The sequence below is a fragment of the Salvelinus fontinalis genome, chromosome 3 (assembly GCF_029448725.1).
Source record: "Salvelinus fontinalis isolate EN_2023a chromosome 3, ASM2944872v1, whole genome shotgun sequence".
Classification (NCBI taxonomy): Eukaryota; Metazoa; Chordata; class Actinopteri; order Salmoniformes; family Salmonidae; genus Salvelinus; species Salvelinus fontinalis.
The window spans coordinates 29,249,234-29,270,670 of NC_074667.1; the positions used below are offsets into that span (position 1 = coordinate 29,249,234).

Below are 21,437 nucleotides of genomic sequence, written 5' to 3' on the forward strand. Positions count from 1 at the left end.
GCCCTAGAGGGTACTGACCTTAAAGGCGTGCTTGCGGCTGATGTTATCCAACACCTGCACTTCTCCGATCCGAAAGCTGAGCAGAGGAAGACTTCCCAACACTCCTTCCTCCTTCTCGTCTGGATAGGAGGAAGAGGAAAAAAGAGAGAGAAAGAATAAAGATTGGGATCAAAAATCAACCAAAAAATCACATCTTTGAAAAAAACACGAGAGAGATCTATTATAACAGAAAGGGTCCACACCTACAGTAAGTAAAGAGGGGTGAATAGTAAACGCACAGTCTGGTGTCGCAGTTTGCAAACTCCTCTAGTGGTAGCTGCAGCTGTAGCTGGCTTAGTGAGCACTACCATTGAACATCCCTGGAACAACACCCACGTCCCACTGTAGGGGAAATATCAATTTTGGTCCAGAAGTCCAGTGACAAGTGACACACTCTCACACACACTCTCTCTCTCTCTCTCACACACACACACACTCGCGTAAAATCCAACGGCGGTCAGATATTTTTTTTTTTAAAGGAGCGGAGCGCTGGGGAAGAAAGAGGAGTGCGAGAGCGGCACCTGATTAAATAATGGAGCAGATGATGACAATTTCGAGGGCTGGCGATGAGGCTGACAGGGAGTCCACAGTAGTAGCTGCTGCCCTCCTCTCTCTCTCCCTCGTTCCCTCTATCTCTCTCTCTCGCTCCCTCTTTCTCGCTCTGCCTGGCTCTCTTGCTCTCTCTCTCGGCTGATCCTTCTCTCGTTCTCTCTCTCTCTCTCTCTCTCGGGCTGATCCCTCTCTCGCTCTATCTCTCTAAGCAGAGCTGTACTGCGTAGATGTAAGAGCCTTCCTCTGTTGCAGAGCACACGTGTGTTTGAGAGAGAGCGAAATAGAGAAAGAGAGGGAGGAGGGAGAGACAGAGGAGGGATGGGGGAGGGGGAGCTGTGTTTGTGCAATCATACAGTACTATTTGCTGTGTGTGTGTGCGCGTGTGTGTGCGTGTGTGTGCGTGCGTGTGTGTGTGTGCGTGTATGTGTGTGTGTGTGTGTGTGTGTGTGTGTGTGTGTGTGTGTGTGTGTGTGTGTGTGTGTGTGTGTGTGTGTGTGTGTGTGTGTGTGTGTGTGTGTGTGTGTGTGTGTGTGTGATAGCAATCAGCCCATGTGACTCAGTGTTGCTGGAATCCTGAATACTGGCCTTAAGCTAACTGTACCTGCCCTCTCTCCACCAATCAGAGAGCAGGGTTTTCTGCAACACACAGACAGGTAAATAGCCACTCCTCTTTCTCTCAAACAAATTCAAACTTGACCTGTATCTTTGTCCTGTATTTGCAAAAATCTGTTCATTCTCAAACAGTTCTACCCTACAACTGAAATATCTTATATAGGCTATCAAGTTGTATTAAATATACTGCATCATACAAACATAGTCGCACATTAATAACGGATGTAATAAGAAACAATGTGATTTATTGCCAAACAGCCTTTCAAAGTCGTCTCAAGATAATCCTAAGGAGAAGACTGGTGAGAAGAAACAAAGTTGTGATTGTGAAACCTGTGGCAGAGCTTCTCAGTGTTCACCAACAAACGCCGTGCCCATCCAGAGACACAGAGACGCTAGGAGAGGCAAAACACACAGCAAACACACCTCTGAAAACACACACTTCTGAAGACACTCATGCTAGCACAAACAGTTCGAAGAAGCAAGTTGCCTACAATGACTGTGAAATGTCACCTCATTCTGACTCATTTAAGGGCCGTCTGACTCTTGTTTGACACCACACACACGGCCTCACCTTTTGTGTGTGTGTGTGCGTGTGTGTGCGTGTGTATGTGTGTGTGTGTGTGTGTGTGTGTGTGTGTGTGTGTGTGTGTGTGTGTGTGTGTGTGTGTGTGTGTGTGTGTGTGTGTGTGTGTGTGTGTGTGTGTGTGCGTGTGCGTGTGCGTGTGTGTGCGCTCGCGTGTGTGTGTGTGTGGCGGTGGGTGGATGGCATTAGGCAGTGAGGTATTTTGCTCTGTTGGGAATTGGATATTTGGGATGTTTTATGATACTTTGGAGATGGGCGTGGTATGTAGGCTAGAAGTTAGAGCTGCAGAACTGTAGCTGCAAAGTTGCTAGTTTGAATCCCTGGCTGAGCACTTACAAGAACTGGGTCCTTGGATACACACTCCTAATCTAAATGTATAGAGCAACTACTCCACCCCCCCTGGGCAGGACAGCCTACATGCTTTGACAATGTCACCCCCAAGTCCCAACAACAAAAGACCGTAGCATCTTTTTGCCCCTCTCTCCTTGCTGGCATGGTGATCGTGGCAGTAAATCGCACAGTCAGACATGCTCCCTTCCTCCCTCTCTTTTTTCCAGGACACAGCTGGGAGAAAAGGGAGGGAGACGAAAACATCCCATCAGACGTGTGTGAAATCCAGAGAGAGGAATCACTGTGACCAGAAGGAGAGAAAGGGGGAAGAAAAGGAAAGAAAAGGAAATGGAGAAATTATAGAAAAGCAAGCGGGGCCCTGGGGCCAGTTTGTGAATATTGCTCGACGTGAATTTGGCCGTCGCTTCACACTGAGCTATTGAATCACAGAACAACCGGAACATTTCAATATGAAAGATTCTTAGAAGCTGCAAAGCTCCAATTCCTGTGGGGGCGTTTTCTGATTGTTCGGTTCTATTCTTATCATTTCATTTCTCTGCTTTGCTTTCAATACGTCCTTATTGAGGTTGGATTTGCATCTCTGTGTACGGGATAGGGAATGGAGTGGAGTGTTTTATAAAAGGAGCAATTCCAGGTTAACTACAGGGGAAACTGGGTATTAAACCCCTAGTTGCATCCTGTAGCTCACAGAATACTGGTAGATTCGCCGACAAAATCACTTTGAACCCAAAGAACCTGGAGTTCACTCTCTCTCAGGACTAGGAAGATGTGTGTTTGAGTGGTTGCAATAGGGTAGAGTGGGGTAAGTTGAGACATGTTTTACCTTCAGCATCCCTCCGTTAAGGGAAATATAATATTATTTCTAAAAAAGATACGTACATACACTGAGTATACAAAACATTAGGAACACCTGTTCTTTCCATGACAGACTGACCCGGTGAATCCAGGATAAAGCTATGACCTCTTATTGATGCTACCTTCAATCAGTGTAGATGAAGTGGAGGAGACAGGTGAAAGACGATTTTTTTTTAAGCATTGAGAAAATTGAGACATGGATTGTGTACTTGTGCAATTCAAGACAAAATATGTAAGTGCCTTTGAACCGGGGTATGGTACTAGGTGCCAGACGCAACGATTTGAGTGTGTCAAGAACTGCAACGCTGCAGATCTTGACACAGGTGTGTATCAAGAATGGTCCATCACCCAAAGGACATCCAGCCAACTTGACACAACTGTGGGAAGCGTTGGAGTCAACAAGGACCAGCATCCTGTGGAACACGTTCAACACCTTGTAGTTCATACCCCGGCATATTGAGGCTGTTCTGAGGGCAAAAGGGGAAACAACACAATATTAGGAAGCTGTTCCTAATGTTTTGTACACTTGGTGTATATTTCAGGATGTTGTGTATCCCTGGAAATAATCAGAATTCATGTAAACATTACAGTTTTGAAAACATAGCTTGTCCAAAAAAAGTTGTGGGGTGTGGGGTAAGTTGAGCCACGGGACAGGGTAAGTTGAGCCGCGGGACGGGGTAAGTTGAGCCGCGGGACAGGGTAAGTTGAGCCGCGGGACAGGGTAAGTTGAGCCGCGGGACAGGGTAAGTTGAGCCGCGGGACAGGGTAAGTTGAGCCGCGGGACAGGGTAAGTTGAGCCGCGGGACAGGGTACGTTGAGCCGCGGGACAGGGTAAGTTGAGCCGCGGGACGGGGTAAGTTGAGCCGCGGGACGGGGTAAGTTGAGCCGCGGGACAGGGTAAGTTGAGCCGCGGGACAGGGTAAGTTGAGCCGCGGGACAGGGTAGTGGAGCCGCGGGACAGGGTAAGTTGAGCCGCGGGACAGGGTAAGTTGAGCCGCGGGACAGGGTAAGTTGAGCCGCGGGACAGGGTAAGTTGAGCCGCGGGACAGGGTAAGTTGAGCCGCGGGACAGGGTAAGTTGAGCCGCGGGACAGGGTAAGTTGAGCCGCGGGACAGGGTAAGTTGAGCCGCGGGACGGGGTAAGTTGAGCCGCGGGACGGGGTAAGTTGAGCCGCGGGACGGGGTAAGTTGAGCCGCGGGACGGGGTAAGTTGAGCCGCGGGACAGGGTAAGTTGAGCCGCGGGACAGGGTAAGTTAAGCTGCTCACACATTTTTGTACTGAATGAAATAATACACTACCTTTTTTAAAACACATTTCAACACAATCACAATCGCTTTTTGTCTTTTAAGCATTTTAAGCATATTTTAACACAGGCTTAACACCTAACAAACAATGTGTACTTTTCTTAACACTTTTAAAATAAGCCAGACCTTGTTGTTACTTCATATCCCAGCGATAAAGCCTTGCATTACGCCTTGGAAGAAAACACTTCAATTTGCTCAACTTGCCATTGGCTCAACGATGGGCTCAACTTACCCCAAGGCAAACATTTGGACTATATTATCCCACACAGCTACAAGGATGCACTTTCATGCTAGGTTTAGGACCTCATATTGTAGCTTATAGAGACCCCAACTGGTGTACAAGTACAAAACAATCTTCAAATTATCAACTTCGGTTTAGATACAAGCATCATGAAACCTCTATCTCAATAAATTCATTTGACTTGGTGAAAATCTTTTTTTTTTTTTTACCTAACTTGCTTATCACTTTTTCTCTGTGGTTTCTTCATTCATATACTCCATGAAATGATGACCTGTTCTTAAATATTTGGTCCAATTATACATTGTGTGCATGATTTCCGAGAAAAGAGAGTAACTCACACACCCACACCCACACCCACACCCACACCCACACCCACACCCACACACACACACACACACACACACACACACACACACACACACAGCTGATTTTACATTAGCCGCCTCCCTCTCTAATTATCGATTAATTAGTTTAAAATGGTACTTTGTACTTCTACAGTGGTAAATATTAAAATAAAAGCTTATTCCAAATTAAACAAGCACCCCCGCCTCTCAAGGTTTAAACCAGTGACAGTTATTTCAGGGTCTTTCAATCGCGTTAATCTCTCTACTCTGCCAGTCTGCCTTTCTATCTTGCAACATTATCAACTGGGTCCAGCCCGCTACCGAACTTGAAACAGCTCGATGAGCTCAGGACAGACACCGCTGTTTTTGTGTTCCATATTTCAGCCCCTTTTCAGGTGTCCCAACTTTTCTTTTGACAAAAAAGTTACATTTGTCAGCAAACTGCATCCATTAATTCAGGCTACAAGAGTGAATGTCATGACACTTTTTGGTGCTGGAGAAGGACTGTTGTCTATTCTGCTATCAGAGGGGTTGGGTTAAATGCTGAAGACACATTTCAATTCCATGCATTCGGTTGTGCAACTAACTTGGCATCCCCTTTCCCTTCATATATGGCAAACAGGACCTGAAGGTCAGGCACTTAGAGAGTAGAGAGAGAGAAAGAGAGGGGAAGGGGGGGGAAAGACAATTATCATCTTCTTTCTTCTTCATCTTGTGAGTCGTCATTCTCCCTGGCCGTGGGTTGTATGGGTAGCAGAGGGCTGCAGGTGGACCAGCGGGAATGACAGACTGAACATCTGTCACATTAAGAGAAAGAGACAACCTCACCACTCTCAGAATTCCGTCTTCTGGAGGAGTGTGCAGTCGATGTGAGTCACCTTCAATGCTGCCCTGATGGAGAGACTGTGCTGTATAAGGTGTGTGCGTGTGTGTGTATGTGTGTATGTGTGCACGTGCATATATGCACACGCATGTGCGTGTCTGCGTGTGTGTGTGTGTGTGTGTGCGTGCGTTAAATATCAATCTCTATAGATTGTTGACATAGCCCAACGTACTCAAGTCTTTTGTAAAACATTTCTCACCACATACCACAATGACCCTCTCACACTTCTATATGTACACAGAGCCACACATAAACCCACACACACTTACTGTAGCTCGTACATCAAACTCTAAGAAGATACCTCAAGCCGTGTGACATATTCAAATGCCACATTGTTTATTTTCCACTCCTGGCTGTGGCTCAGAGGATGACAGATGAAGACCACAAAGATTCGGGGACTTGGCATGGAGGAGAGTAGAGACACCGTGTGGTATTAAAGCACCTTGAACAAGTCAACAGTCCTACTGACATAGTGGTGACGTGCACCAGACCCACAGCCCTCCACTCTGCCAACAGAACACACTGACATTACATCATGTACTGTAGCTAAAAAACACAAACAATGTCACCGTTTTAAATGTGCCACCAGCCTATGACATGACAACCAAGCCAAGGAGGGAACAAAGCTTTCCAGTTTCCAAAGCAGATACAACCAAACAAATCCCAGAGTAGGACTCTGAGAGAGAGACAGAGGTAGCAGGTGTAGTGAGGTGTCTTGGCCAGGTTTCCATTGAAAAACAGATTCTAGCCACGAGGGGCTCTGTTTAAAAGGGCTCTATGTAGGGAATACAATGCCAGCTGAGACGCTACCCATGCCTCTGTGGAACTTCCTGGATCAAATAAAGGTTACATAGAAAATGTATACATACTGTAAAATATGACTGTAAATATTTAGTTAAGTCAACCCCATGTATGTAGAGTTGAAGTCGGAAGTTTAAATACACTTTGGTTGGAGTCATTAAAACCCATTTTCCAACCACTCCACAAATTTCTTGTTATCGTTTTTTTGCAAGTCAGTTAGGACATCTACTTTGTGCATGACACAAGTCATTGTTGTGTTGTTTACAGACAGATTATTTCACTTATAATTCACTGTATCACAATTCAAGTGGGTCAGACATTTACATACACTAAGTTGACTGTGCCTTTAAACAGCTTGGAAAATTCCAGAAAATTATGTCATGGCTTTAGAAGCTTAGGCTAATTTACATAATTTGAGTCAATTGGAGGTGGACCTGTGGATGGATTTCAATACCAACCTTCAAACTCAGTGCCTCTTTGCTTGACATCATTGGAAAATCAAAAAAAAATTGCCAACACCTCAGAAAAAAAATTGTTGACCTTTATAAGTCTGGTTCATCCTCGGGAGCAATTTCCAAACAACTGAAGGTACCACGTTCATCGTACAATCAATAGTACGCAAGTATAAACACCATGGGACCACGCAGCCGTCATACCGCTCAGGAAGGAGTCGCGTTCTGTCTCCTAGAGATTAATTTACTTTGGTGCAAAATGTTCAAATCAATCCCAGAACAACAGCAAAGGACATTGTGAAGATGCTGGAGCAAACAGGTACCAAAGCATCTATATCCTCAGTAAAACGAGTCCTATATCGACATAACCTGAAAAGCCGCTCAGCAAGGAAGAAGCCACTGCTCCAAAACCGCCCTAAAAAAGCCAGACTACGGTTTGCAATTGCACATGGGAAAAAGATCATAGTTTTTGGAGAAATGTCCTCTGGTCTGATGGAACAAAATAGAACTGTTTGGCCATAATGACCATCATTATGTTTGGAGGAAGATTGGGGAGGCTTGCAAGCTGAAGAACACCATCCCAACCGTGAAGCACGGGGGTGGCAGCATCATGATGTGGGCGTCCTTTGCTGCAGGAGGGATTGGTGCACTTCACAAAATAATAGGCATCATGAAGCAGGAAAATTATGTGGATATATTGAAGCAACATCTCATGACATCATTCAGGAAGTTAAAGCTTGGTCACAAATGGGTCTTCCAAATGGACAATGACACCAAGCATACCTTCAAAGTTGTGGCAAAATGGCTTAAGGACAACAAAGTCAAGGTACTGTAGTGGCCATCACAAAGCCCTGAACTCAATCCTTTCGAAAATGTGTGGGCAGAACTGAAAAAGTGTGTGCGAGCCTACAAACCTGACTCTGTTACACCAGCTCTTTCAGGAGGAATGGGCCAAAGCTTATTGTGGGAAGCTTGTGGAAGGCTACCCGAAACATTTGACCCAAGTTAAACAATTTAAAGGCAATACTACCAAATACTAATTGAGTGTATGTAAACTACTGACCCACTGGGATTGTGATGAAAGAAATAAAGCTGAAATAAATCATTCTCTCTACTATTATTCTGACATTTCACATTCTTAAAATAAAGTGGTGATCCTAACTGACCTAAGACAGGGAATTTTTACTAGGAATAAATGTCAGGAATTGTGAAAAACTGAGTTTAAATGTATTTGGCTATAGTGTATGTAAACGTCCGACTTCAACTGTATTTGTGGATGCCTTTCTGCTTTGCAGATATTGTTGGACAAGGTTGACCAATCTCGTCCACACAAAAAAAACTGTCTGTCTGACTGAAAACAAGATGGAGTATATTGGGACGTAGCCAAAACATGGTTGAACAACCGGATCTGTCAGTTACTGTGAATTCTACCTGCTGACAAAACAACATAGCACACTACCACACAAACACAAAAGAAGACAAGAGAAGAGAAAGTGTGTCAAGAACGAAGGAAAACCCTTTCTGACTAAAGCATACAATGAAATGCAGTAGAATAAAGCGGAACGATAAAGATGTCCTCCAACGAAGGGTGGCGATGGGTTATCAAAAGAAGAAAAGAGAACTTAAAGAAAGAAGGCAATACTATGACAGTAACCTACCTTTGTAGTAGAACAGGCATCGGTCAGTCAGGACAAACCATCGCTTGTTCCACTGTTTCACTCCACTGCTGGCCTACAGGGAGACAGAGAGAAAAACACATATTGAGATGGGTTGGACTGGCCTAAAGGGAGACACTGACAAGCTGACTAAAAACACACAGTGAAATGGAGATTAGACACAAACAGTTTAGACTGGACCAAATAACTTCAGGGGGGGACACAAAAACTGGACTGAAACAGTGTGAGAAATACCGCGCTATGTAAAAGACAGGAAGACAAATGCAATGAGACCTAAACAGCGCGAGAGGGAAAGCGACACTGGACCAAAACAAAGTAACGGTCTGGGACATAATGGATCAAAACAAATGGGAGAGACGAGGAAATATTGAACTGAAAAATGTAGAGAAGAATGGCAATACTGGAAGAAGAGGATATCTGGTCCTAGTTATGAGATGTTTATGGGGTATTATGGGGCATTATGGGGCATTATGGGGCATTATGGGGCATTATGGGGCATTTGACTCATATTTATTTATAGAGCCCTTTTTACATCAGCAGTTGACCACAAAGTTCTTATACAGAAACCGAGCGTAAAACCCTTAAAACCACTAGGCATAAAGGAAAGTGCATCCTGCTGATGCAGAATAGTGTACAGAGCTGAATTACCTGTTTGTATAGCCAGCCCTGCTTAGCTACTACAGCTTTAGGGTTCCTCCTCATGGAGTTAGAACGCTTCCCAAACGTAGCAGCTTTCTTTGGAGTACGAGATGCCTGGAGAGGAAATGAGGGAAGGAGAGAGGGGGAGAGGGAAGATGAGAGAACAAAATGGACCTCTCTGCATCACTGCATCTGTCATAAAACCATGATGTGGTGTGTGGTGTAGTGAGGTGTAACGGTGTGTGCATGTGTGTGCGGGTGTGCTTGCCTGCGTGCATGCTTGCGTGTACGTGGGTGTGTGTGTGTGTGTGTACTGACCCGTGGTGTGAAGGGCTGGGACTGGGTCTGAGACTCTGGGGAGGATAGGTCTGATACCATGGTGGTGCTGTTGGAGTTGCAGTTAATGTCGCTGGGTGAACTCACAGGTCCTCCAACTCCTACATTCCCATTCATCTCCAAATCACAGCTCCTACACAGAGAGACAGAGACAGAGAGATAGATTCAGTAACTTATACACTCAACGTTAATAACACATTATCTTTGAGACCGCCTGGTTAAGGTTGGAGTGTCAAAAATGACCCTTGATGCTCAAATGCTTTTAGAGTGAAGAGAAGAGAGAGAGAGAGAGAGAGAGAGAGAGAGAGAGAGAGAGAGAGAGAGAGAGAGAGAGAGAGAGAGAGAGAGAGAGAGAGAGAGAGAGAGAGAGAGAGAGAGAGAGAGAGAGAGAGAGAGAGAGAGAGAGAGAGAGAGAGAGAGAGAGAATGACTAAGACTTCTCTCCTTTCCTCTGCTCCTTCTCTGCTCCTGCCGAGCCCTGTGTTGTGTGTTCACTGATCCAGTTATTGATGTCTCTATAAAGGCATGCTCTGTCTCTCCCTGCCTCGCCAAGTCCTGCTCTGCCCACCCTGTTAGATATTGATCCACTGACGAGCAGGAGCGATGAATTGTACTATCTCCTCCCTTTTTCTCTCTCTTTCTATCTATCTCTTTTACTCACCTCCAATCCTGCCCTCTGTTCCTCTCTCGGTTCATTTTCCTTCCTCCAGCTTCCCCCTCTGTCTCTCTCTCTCTCTCTCTATAGCCCCATCTCTCTTTCTATCTCTATTGTGCATGATCTTGACCTCTTTCTTCCTCAATCACATTCTCTTACTCCATCTTTCTCTTTTCCTGTATCTCACTTTCTCCCCATCCCCTCATTTTCTCTGGTCCAGTAGGCTTTGGAAGAACAGTAATTGGGAGCAGAGCATGATTATTTGCATAAGCAAGGTTAGCAAATGCTAACGTGTGATTCCTTTTTAATAGCATCTGTACATAAATATGCCCATGCACATGATGCAGACACAAACAAACCGGAAGCTCTGATGCACAGAAAAAGTCACAAAAACAACAACATATACAGAAATCATATACTCCAGGTGCTCTCTCTTAATCTGACTAAGTATTCCCTTATAGTTGGAGAGCATCTGGTCATCTTGATGATGGCACAGGGCTGCTCATTTATGTCAAGTGGAGATATCCTTGTTTCTCCCTCATTCACCTGTCCATCTCCTCATTTGAATTCCATGCGGTCACTGTCACTTGTCCACTCAAGCTTAATGTTGTTGTCATCTATCGCCCACCAGCTGCCCTTGGAGAGTTTCTCAATGAGCTTGATACCTTGATCAGCTCATTTGCTGATGATGGCTCATCACCTTTTGTACTTCAACCTCCCGACTTCTGCCTTCAATGAAGTGGTAGGCCACACAAGCTCACGGAACGGGATTGCCGAGTGCTGAAGCGCGTAAAAAATCATTTGCCCTCGGATGCAACAATCACTACTGAGTTCAAAACTGCCTCTGGAAGCAACGCCAGCACAAGAACTGTTCGTCGGGGGATTCATTAAATGGGTTTCCATGGCCGAACAGCTGCACACAAGCCTAAGGTCACCATGCGCAATGCCAAGCGTCGGCTGGGGTGGTGTGGTGTAAAGCTCGTTGCCATTGGACTCTGGAGCAGTGGAAACATGTTCTCTGGAGTGATGAGTCAAGCTTCCCCATCTGGCAGTCCGACAGATGAATCTGTGTTTGGCGGATGCCAGGAGAACGCTACCTGCCCCAATGCATAGTGCCAACTGTAAAGTTTGGTGGAGGAGGAATAATGATCTGGCGCTATTTTTCATGGTTCAGGCTCCTTAGTTCCAGTGAAGGGAAATCTTAACGCTACAGCATACAATGACATTCTAGATGATTCTGATCTTCCATCTTTGTGGCAACAGTTTGAGGAAGGCCCTTTCCTGTTTCAGCATGACAATGTCCCCGTGCACAAAGCGGGGTCCATACAGAAATGGCTTGTCAAGATCGGTGTGGAAGAACTTGACAAGCCTGCACAGAGCCCTGATATCAATCCCATCGAACACCTTTGGGATGAATTGGAACCCTGACTGCGAGCCAGGCCTAATTGCCCAACATCAGTGCCCGACCTCACTAATGCTCTTGTGGATAAATGGAAGCAAGTCCTCGCAGCAATGTTCCAGCATCTACTGGAAAGCCTTCCCAGAAGAGTGGAGGCTGTTGTAGCAGCAAAGTGGGGACCAACTCCATATTAATGCTCATGATTTTGCAATGAGATTTTTGACGAGCAGGTGTCCACATCATTTTGGTCATGTAGTGTATTTATACTGTAGCACACCATATTTATGTATGGAGCATAATGTATTCTGTGTGTATTCCTAGAGGTACTGATTTCATCATCTTTATGGTGTTATACTCAATTGTGCTTATGTTGTTAAATGTTTCCATTCGTTTTGTAAAACAATGCTAATGCTAATGGTGTCAAAGAAATATTAGCTTATGTATCCTTTGAAGTTGGCCTGGTCATGGCTCGAAGGAATGCAGCTTTGTCAAATTAACATCAAAGTAGAATTTGAATTTAAGCTAAACCTAACCCTATTCCCAACCTTAACCTCATTCTCCTAACCTGCTACGTTCATTCTCCGAACCTGCTACGGAAAGTCAAATCCGATGTTAATTTGACTAAAGCTGGATTCCTTCTAGCCATGACCAGCTGCCTTGGCCTTATCATGACCATTGCATTGGCCTGTGCATTAACTTGTCCTGCATAGCTCTGCCCACTTGTGGATTCGTTGTGGAGCGCATCAGTTATTATGTTACTTGTAATGTTGTATTGTAATATTGAACATACCTTGCAAACGTCATAACGGAACGAGACATATTTCACAACATACTGTTTGGAGAGGGAGTAGGGAGGATGAAGAAGTGGAGAGGATGATGAGGGAGTGGGGAGTTGGGTGATGTATTGTCAATATAATTGCATAATGGCACTGTATTTGAATGTACGTGAACTGTATGTGCAATTTAAAAAAAACTTGTGCAGTAATCATCTCACTTGTTAGTTGGCGATGAACTGTGTGGCCATTGAGGGCAGCGGTGCTGATCAGATGGAAAAATATGTGACCCGTTTCAGGAAGCTAGGCCGGTGTCACAGGTCACTACTTCACAGGAGATTTTATTTACGTTTATTTATTTCATTTTATTTGTACTGTATGTCTTTTGGGGGGGAAATGCCTTCTGGAACATGTGAACTTTCATGTGCCTTAATAACAAACGTGTATGCCATCTGTAAAAATGAATACAACTGTTCAATTACGAGCCTAGTTGGTTTATATTTGACCTTTATTTAACTAGGCAAGTCAGCTAAGAACAAATTATTATTTTTAATGACGGCCTAGGAACAGTGGGTTAACTGTCTTGTTCAGGGGGAAAACGTTAGATTTTTACCTTGCCAGCTCGAGAGTTCTCCAGTAGGTGTACCAAAATATTCAAGGGCCATTTTCTCAAAGCAGAATTACTTTTCAACTGCCGTTTACGATATATCATTTTGTAGCTCTGAGTCTGTCCTTTTATCCAACGTAAAAAACACAATTTCAAATTTTGCAGCATAAGATTGAAAAGAGGTGGTTGATCACAAAACTGGGACCTAGAGACTGAAAAATAGCTTCTATCTCAAGGCCATCAGACTGTTAAACAGCCATCACTAACACAGAGAGGCTGCTGCCTACATACAGACTTGAAATCATTGGTCACTCTAACTAATTGATCTCTAGTCACTTTATTAATGCCACATTAGCACTTTAATAATGATGTTTTACATATCTTGCATTACTCATCCCATATGTGTATACTGTATTTTATACCATCTATTGCATCTTGCCTATGCTGCTCGGTCATTGCTCATCCATATATCTATATGTACATATTCTTATTCCATCCGTTTAGTTAGATTTGCACGTATTAGGTCGTTTTTGTGAAATTGTTAGATTACTTGTTGAAATTGCTGCACTGTCGCAACTAGAAGCACAAGCATTTCGCTACACTCACAATAACATCTGCTAACCATGTGTACGTGACCAATAACATTTGATTTGATTAGATTTCGATCACATCCATCATCCATCACAAACAGGGCAGGCAGGGGTGTTGAGAGTATGCAACTGTTATTTTCCAGTAAATAAATAAAATGCATTTTTCAGCAAAGATTGGCGTTTGCATCTTTACAGAAAACGTGTTCTGATTGGAGCTCTTGATTTGCTCTGCTGCATTTTTTTAAACAGACATAGCAGAGATGTGCTTCGGTTTAAATATGACGTTTGTTTACTTTCCCGTGCCTTGTAGCCTACTACTCAACATGGTGCACATGTGTGCTCAGTTATGTCACCTTTATGTGAAGAAGCACAATGATTTTCGGCTCCTGAACAGGTCAAATCATTTGGCCGCTGGACATTGATCAGTCGTTGGATTTAGCCAATTCTCGATCAGACATACGAGGATGAATATTACATATCATGTAAGTATATCTATTGAAATTATGATTATTCTTTTTTTTATACGGATCCATAAAGATCAGGTAATGACTACAGAAATTATACATTTCTTAAAATACATGGATATGTTCATGCCTTAGTATAAAGGCTTAGATATGTCAGCATGTTGAGACATACCTTTTCCGGAGTTAAAATAGTAAAAACATTTATAAGCAGGTGCACGCGCATCAGGGGCGTGTCTTGTAGGGATCTCACCCTAGATATCTCCCTGGACTCATACGGCAGCAGGGAGTCTGGAATAGACGTATGTATGTAGAAACTGTCCCATTAAGGAGAATATTCTACCTCAAAATATACAATTGGGGTGGCAGGGTAGCCTAGTGGTTAGAGCGTTGAACTAACAACCGAATGGTTGCAAGTTCAAATCCCCGAGCTGACAAGGTACAAATCAAGCCAGTTAACCCACTGTTCCTAGGCTGTAATTGAAAATAAGAATGTGTTCTTAACTGACTTGCCTAGCTAGTTAAATAAAGGTACAAGTAAAACAATTAAGGACATGTGTCATGCCCTAATCTGTTTTGCTTGTCCCCACTCCAGGTGTTGCTCATCTTCCCCATTGGGTACTTATGTCTGTGGCCAGCATTTTGTCTCAGCTCCTGCTTTTCCCAGTCTCTCTTTTTCTCGCCCTCCTGGTTTTGACCCTTGCCTGCCTGCCCCTGAGCCTGCCTGCCGTCCTGTACCTTTGCCCCACTACTCTGGATTATTGACCCCTGCCTGCCTTGACCTGTCGTTTGCCTGCCCCTGTTGCTGTAATAAACATTGTTACTTCAACACAGTCTGCATTTGGGTCTTACCTGAAACATGATAGTACGAACTGGCCATGACTGACCCAGCAGACTTGGACCAGCTCCGCAATGCCATTTCCACCCAAGGAGCCACCATTGGTAAGCACGAGGAGTTGCTTCGCGGTCTGATGGAATGGTTCCAGGACGTGGCCGAACGTCACGACCTAGCGTTGGACGCACCCAATTCCGTGGGTTGCCTACGAGGCACCCTACCACGATGGCAACCTCCCAGCCCCTCAGTAACCCGGTTGGTAGCAGCGCCGTGGAAATTGCCCCGAACCTCTCCGCCATTCCCGCGGAGTACCAGGACCTCCGGGAGGGGTTCAATAAGGCCCGGGCCACTTCGCTTCCGCAGCACCGACCGGTACCCAAGGATGTTAAGCTGGATGCGCTGGCACACCACTATAGCCCCACGGCTACACTCCCGGAAGCCGGACAGTAAGGCCCGGACCTTTCCCTCCTGCTCCAAAATCATTAGCCCCTCTGCTGTTCATCCTCTGTTGCCCCATACCCTCCGTATACGTTCTACTTTTCATGTGTCTAGATATAAACCCATGTCTCACAGCCCTTTGTCTCCTGTTTCCAGGCCCACCCCTCTCTCCCGTCTCATCAATGGCCAACCGGAGTACAAGGTGAGACGTCTCGTGAAGGTTCGACCGCGTGGCAGGGGATTCCAGTACCTGGTTGACTGGGAGGGTTATGGCCCGGAGGAGAGGTGCTGGGTCTCAGTGAGAGACATCCTGGACCCAGGCCTCATCCCTGAATTCCAATGCTGACACCCCGCTCAACCAGGTATGCATCCAAGTAGGACGGCAGGTGGCGTCCCTAGAGGGGGGTACTGTCACGCCCTGATCTGTTTCACCTGTCCTTGTGCTTGTCTCCACCCCCCTCCAGGTGTCGCCCATCTTCCCCATTATCCCTTGGGTACTTATACCTGTGGTCTCTGTTTGTCTGCGGCCAGTTTGTCTTGTTTGTCAAGTCAACTGGTGTTTTCTCTCAGCTAGATTACCGACCTCTGGCTGACCTGACCCTGAGCCTGCCTGCCGTCCTGTACCTTTGCCCCACTACTCTGGATTATCAACACCTGCCTGCCTTGACCTGTCGTTTGCCTGCACCTGTTGCTCTACTAAACATTGTTACTTCAACACAGTCTGCATTTGGGTCTTACCGGAAACGTGATAACATGTGTATCTAGAGCATGTCTACTCCTTTGATCAAATAAAATGTCACATATCCAGATATATAGCGATAAAGTTATCCCCTGATATTGGCCCTTTTCGCCAAGTGTGAGTATTTAAAATAATCCCACAGCACCCCTCCTCACCCAGATTCCAACACAATTAACATGAGAGTAGAGGGGTTCACACTGCAGTATCCTGACTACGTTTCCAACCTAACCCTACTTCCAGTTCAATCATTTAATCATTCCCCTTCCACTTCAGCTACTCCTCAGGTTTTTGCTGTAAAAGAGTGCCATCAACTCCCCTATCAAACTGAAGGTAAATACTGAATATTGTAAATATCCCCATTGTAACGTTTAGCTACAGAATTTTATATTGTAGCTTTGAACAATAACTTGCTGTAAAACCCTGCCTCTTTACTGGCACCATCATATCTTATTAATGTCCAATGCATCATCAGCTCGATACAGAATTGATTGTGGTGGAGAAACAGAATACGAAGGGGGTGGGTGTATTGTCTTAACACCACCAGGGCATTTATCTTTCTGACAGGAATGTATAATTATTGGTATAAATGTTATAATACCACCCTCAAAATCCAATAGGAGCCTGGATCCCATATGCTAGCAGCAAAACAGTGTTGCAATGTGTGAGTGTATGAAGTGTTTTGTGAGTGTGTGTGGGGGGTATGAGCAGGGGGATGGGGGGTGTAGGTCTCAATGTCATGGTCCTTAATGTCTTTTCTTGTGCCAGCTTTTTGGATAAGCCCGGGTAACCAGAACGCACACACACAGTTTGACAGTAAGCAGACCCCAGTTCTCTGCATATGAGTAGATTGCTGGGCCACATCAGCTCAAGTGCTTTCCTGTAACAATTGCACTGTCTATTCCCAGTGGTGTAAAGTACTTAAGTAAAAATACTTTAAAGTACTACTTAAGTAATTTTTTGGGGATCTCTGTACTTTACAATTTATATTTTTGACTACTTTTACTTTTACTTCATTACATTCCAAAATAAAATAATGTACTTTTTCCTCCATACATTTTCCCTGGCACACAAAAGTACTCGTTACATTTTGAATGGCTAGTAGGACAGGAAAATTGTCAAATTCATGCACTTATCAAGAGAACATCCCTGGTCATCCCTAAATACTTAAGTATATAAACTCAGCAAAAAAAGCAATGTCCATTTTTCAGGACCCTGTCTTTCAAAGATAATTCGTAAAAATACAAATACCTTCACAGATCTTCATTGTAAAGGGTTTAAACACTGTTGCCCATGCTTGTTCAATGTACCTGTGGAACGGTCGTTAAGACACTAACAGCTTGCATACGGTAGGCAATTAAGGTCACAGTTATGAAAACTTAGGACACTAAAGAGGCCTTTCTACTGACTCTGAAAAACACCATAAGAAAGATGCCCAGGATCCCTGCTCATCTGCGTGAACGTGCCGTAGGCATGCTGCAAGGAGACATGAGGACTGCAGATGTGGCCAGTGAAATAAATTGCAATGTCCGTACTGTGAGACACCTAGGACAGAGCTACAGGGAGACAGGACGGACAGCTGATCGTCCTAGCAGTGGCAGACCACGTGTAACAACACCTGCACAGGATTGGTACATCCGAACATCACACCTGTGGGACAGGTACAGGATGGCAACAACAACTGCCCGAGTTACACCAGGAACGCACAATCCCTCCATCAGCGCTCAGACTGTCTGCAATAGGCTAAGAGAGGCTGGACTGAGGGCTTGTAGGCCTGTTGTAAGGCAGGTCCTCACCAGACATCACCGGCAACAATGTCGCCTATGGGCACAAACCCACCGTTGCTGGACCAGACAAGACTGGCAAACAGTGCTCTTCAGTGAAAGGTTGCGGTTTTGTCTCACCAGGGGTGATGGTCGGATTCGCGTTTATCGTCGAAGGAATGAGCGTTACACCGAGTCCTGTACTCTGGAGCGGGATCGTTTTGGAGGTGGAGGGTCTGTCATGGTCTGGGGCGGTGTGTCACAGCTTCATCGGACTGAGCTTGTTGTCATTGCAGGCAATCTCAACGCTGTGCGTTACAGGGAATAAATACATCCTCCTCCCTCATGTGATACGCTTCCTGCCGGCTCATCCTGACATGACCCTCCAGCATGACAATGCCACCAGCCATATTGCTCCTTCTGTGTGTGATTTCCTGCAAGACAGGAATGTCAGTGTTCTGCCATGGCCAGCGAAGGCCCGAATCTCAATCCCATTGAGCATGTCTGGGACCTGTTTCATCGGAGGATGAGGGCTAGGGCCATTCCCCCCAGAAATGTCCAGAAACTTGCAAGTGCTTTGGTGGAAGAGTGGGGTAACATCTCACAGAAAGAACTGGCATATCTGGTGCAGTCCATGAGGAGGAGATGCACTGCAGTACTTAATGCAGCTGGTGGCCACACCACATACTGACTGTTACTTTTGATTTTGACCCCCCCTTTTGACACATTATTCCATTTATGTTAGTCACATGTCTGTGGAACTTGTTCATTTTATGTCTCAGTTGTTGAATCTTGTTATGTTCATACAAATACTTACACACGTTAAGTTTGCTGAAAATAAACGCACTTGACAGTGAGAGGACGTTTATTTTTTCCGCTGAGTTCATTAGCAATTACATTTAGTTGAGATACTTAAGTATATTTAAAACCAAGTACATTTAGACATTTACTCAAGTAGTATTTTACTGGGTGACTTTCCTTTTTACTTGAGTAATTTTCTATTAATAAGATACTCAAGTATGACATTTGGGTACTTTTTCCACCACTGTGCATTCCTGTGTAGAGACAGTGTGACAAACCTCATAGTGACAGGTGTGATCAAAGGGACTCAGTGAAAACCTGCTACTATATTCCATCTCTCTCCAAAAGGCGCTATCTAGAACCTAAAATGGTTCTTTGGCAATCCCAATAGGAGAACCCTTTGAAGAACCCATTTTGTTTCCAGGTAGAACCAACCCAAAAGAGTTTTCCCTTAAACCAAAAAGGATTCTACCTGGAAACAAAAACGGTTCTTCTATGGTGAAAGCCGGGGGAACCCTTTTGGAACCATTTCTTCTAAGAGTGTACCCTCTCTCACACACACACACTGTCTCTTCCTCTCCTATATCACAGCCCATTCGTCTGTGTGCATGACACAATGATGTGTCTCAAGTGTTCTCTTGTCTGGTGCCAGGCTATAGTGTCAGGTCGGCTGTAAAGCTGAGTGAATGGGATGTTTTGTTCATTCTTCTGAATACAGCAACACTAAATAAGGTTGTATTAAGGTTACGATTGGGGGGTAGTCACGTCAGGACTCCGGTATGTGTGTATCGGTTCGGTTTACGTTAGGGTAAAGTTGGATTAAGGTTGAGTTTGGATTGTACTCTTGTCAAATATGTGTGTATCTGTCTGATTAGGGTTATGTTGGTTTAAAGGGATAGTCCGAGATTTGGACAGTAAGCCCTTATTTCTACTTTTTCTACTCTTATTGCCCTAATGCTAGCTGATCCCATAGACTTCCATTCATTGCGCTAACAAAAGTTAGCAAGTGCTCCGGAAACGACCTTCAATGTCCTTAAAAATACACGCAGACATAAAAATGGTATCCAGACTATCTGACTCGGGGTAAGTAGAATTGCCAAAATCTCAAACTATCCCTTTAAGGTTAAGATTAGTTTATAATAAGATTTTAATTGGCTTGTACACACGTCAGGTAATCATGTAGTGGTCCAGGTTTACTCAGGGTAAGGTTGTATTAAAAGTAAGATTAATGTTCCACTCACGTTATGTAGGTGTGAATCGGTCCGGTCTCTTTCAGCTGGATCTGGATCACTGGATGTCCAGCTGGTCCGCTCGGGTCATTTTGGCTGGAGAGGAGGAGAGGAGAAAAAGAAAGAGAGAAGGGCATTATGGTGGAGATCCATGCTGTCAAGCTGTCAGACATGATGAGCGCAGCTGATCGATGGCTGATCTGTTGATCCCTGACATCACAGCAGCAACACAGCACCTCAGCAACCAGAACAGTTTCATTATCAACAGAGGGGATTAGTTACTGATCCAGAATCAGTGTGTGGTGAGTGGTCAACATGACATCGTGGTCAATCAGGGTCCTATTCAACCACCTCCCCCAATACGATGGTCAAGATGATCGAGATGACACCACAATATGAGTTCTCCCTCAGCTCCTCTGTCCATCAGACAGCATGCTAAAACATTATGTCTGCACTCAGTTGGACAGACTATATAGGGAATAAGTCCATGCCTGGAGTGGTGTGGTGTGGCTTTCTCTGTTTGTCTGGATGTACAAGTGTTTCTGTGATCTGTGTGTCGGTGTCCCTTCCCTGCTATTGATTCTACACCCGCTGTGGACCGAGGCAAGGGCTGGTGTGTGCACCTCTTTCCTGTTTCTGCTGCACAGTGTAATCTAACCAGTCGTAAATAGCTGTGGTTTTATAGGTGGAGTGGTGCAGTGTGGTACCCTGCCTCCCCTTCTCCTCACCAGAGCTATACTAGACTATATTCAATAATCCATCTGATCAACCCCACTGTAGACTGGATTCATTACAAACACAACCTGGTTCGCTGACATCAACACAAACCAGAGGAGGCTAGAGGGCGTAGATTTAGGAGGACAGGCTCATCGTAACGGTGGGACTGGAATGGATGGAAAGATACTCAAGACAATTATTGCACAATTTAATTTATTCCATCCTAGCCATTACAATGAACCTGTTCTCCTTTATCTCTGCCCACCAGCCACCACTGACACAAACACATGTAAACCTCTAATCACCCGGTCATGTACAGTCATGAAGATACTTACATGCATACCTATGCACACTCACATCACACATGCATACACAGACAAAACATACATGCTCACACACACATCGTGTACACATAGACGTACAATTACGGGAGTTAAACTGACAGTGCTTTGCATAGTGAAAGATAACAGTGTAAAACTTTTGATCTCAGGGACTGTTTCTTAAGCGGATTTACAAAACATACAGGAGTGTGCTCAAAGCTGACTGTGGAATTCCCCTGATGCTAGTCTGAAAGAAAGACTGCAGACATCAGGGCCTTATCAAAGGAGGGGATGGTAAGATTGTTAGGACAGGAGGAAAGGCCTGAAGTCAGAAAGATGTTTATAGGAACCTTCTTCCCTATAGATATACTATACTCTTGGGAGAAAAGGGTTCCAAAAGGGTTCCAAAAGGGTTCTTCGGCTGTCCCAATAGGAGAACCATTTTT

General features: G+C 44.7%; 1 protein-coding gene across 19 annotated transcripts in view; it reads right to left on the reverse strand.

Moving 5' to 3' along the window:
- LOC129843275 (pleckstrin homology domain-containing family A member 6-like) overlaps positions 1–21,437 on the reverse strand; it is a 169,372-nt gene that overhangs the window by 63,361 nt on the left and 84,574 nt on the right. For 15 of the 19 annotated variants that reach the window (XM_055911945.1, XM_055911939.1, XM_055911970.1 and 12 more), the window contains 5 exons: positions 19,967–20,050; positions 9,651–9,801; positions 9,342–9,446; positions 8,676–8,748; positions 19–119 (listed from right to left, as the gene is read on the reverse strand). In XM_055911945.1, the coding sequence (XP_055767920.1) occupies positions 19–119; positions 8,676–8,748; positions 9,342–9,446; positions 9,651–9,785 (414 nt within the window). In that variant the 5' untranslated portion in view covers positions 9,786–9,801; positions 19,967–20,050. Of the gene's footprint in view, positions 1–18; positions 120–242; positions 866–8,675; positions 8,749–9,341; positions 9,447–9,650; positions 9,802–19,966; positions 20,051–21,437 lie in introns of those variants that run through there. The other 4 variants (XM_055912057.1, XM_055912061.1, XM_055912038.1 and 1 more) reach the window with 4 other exon arrangements.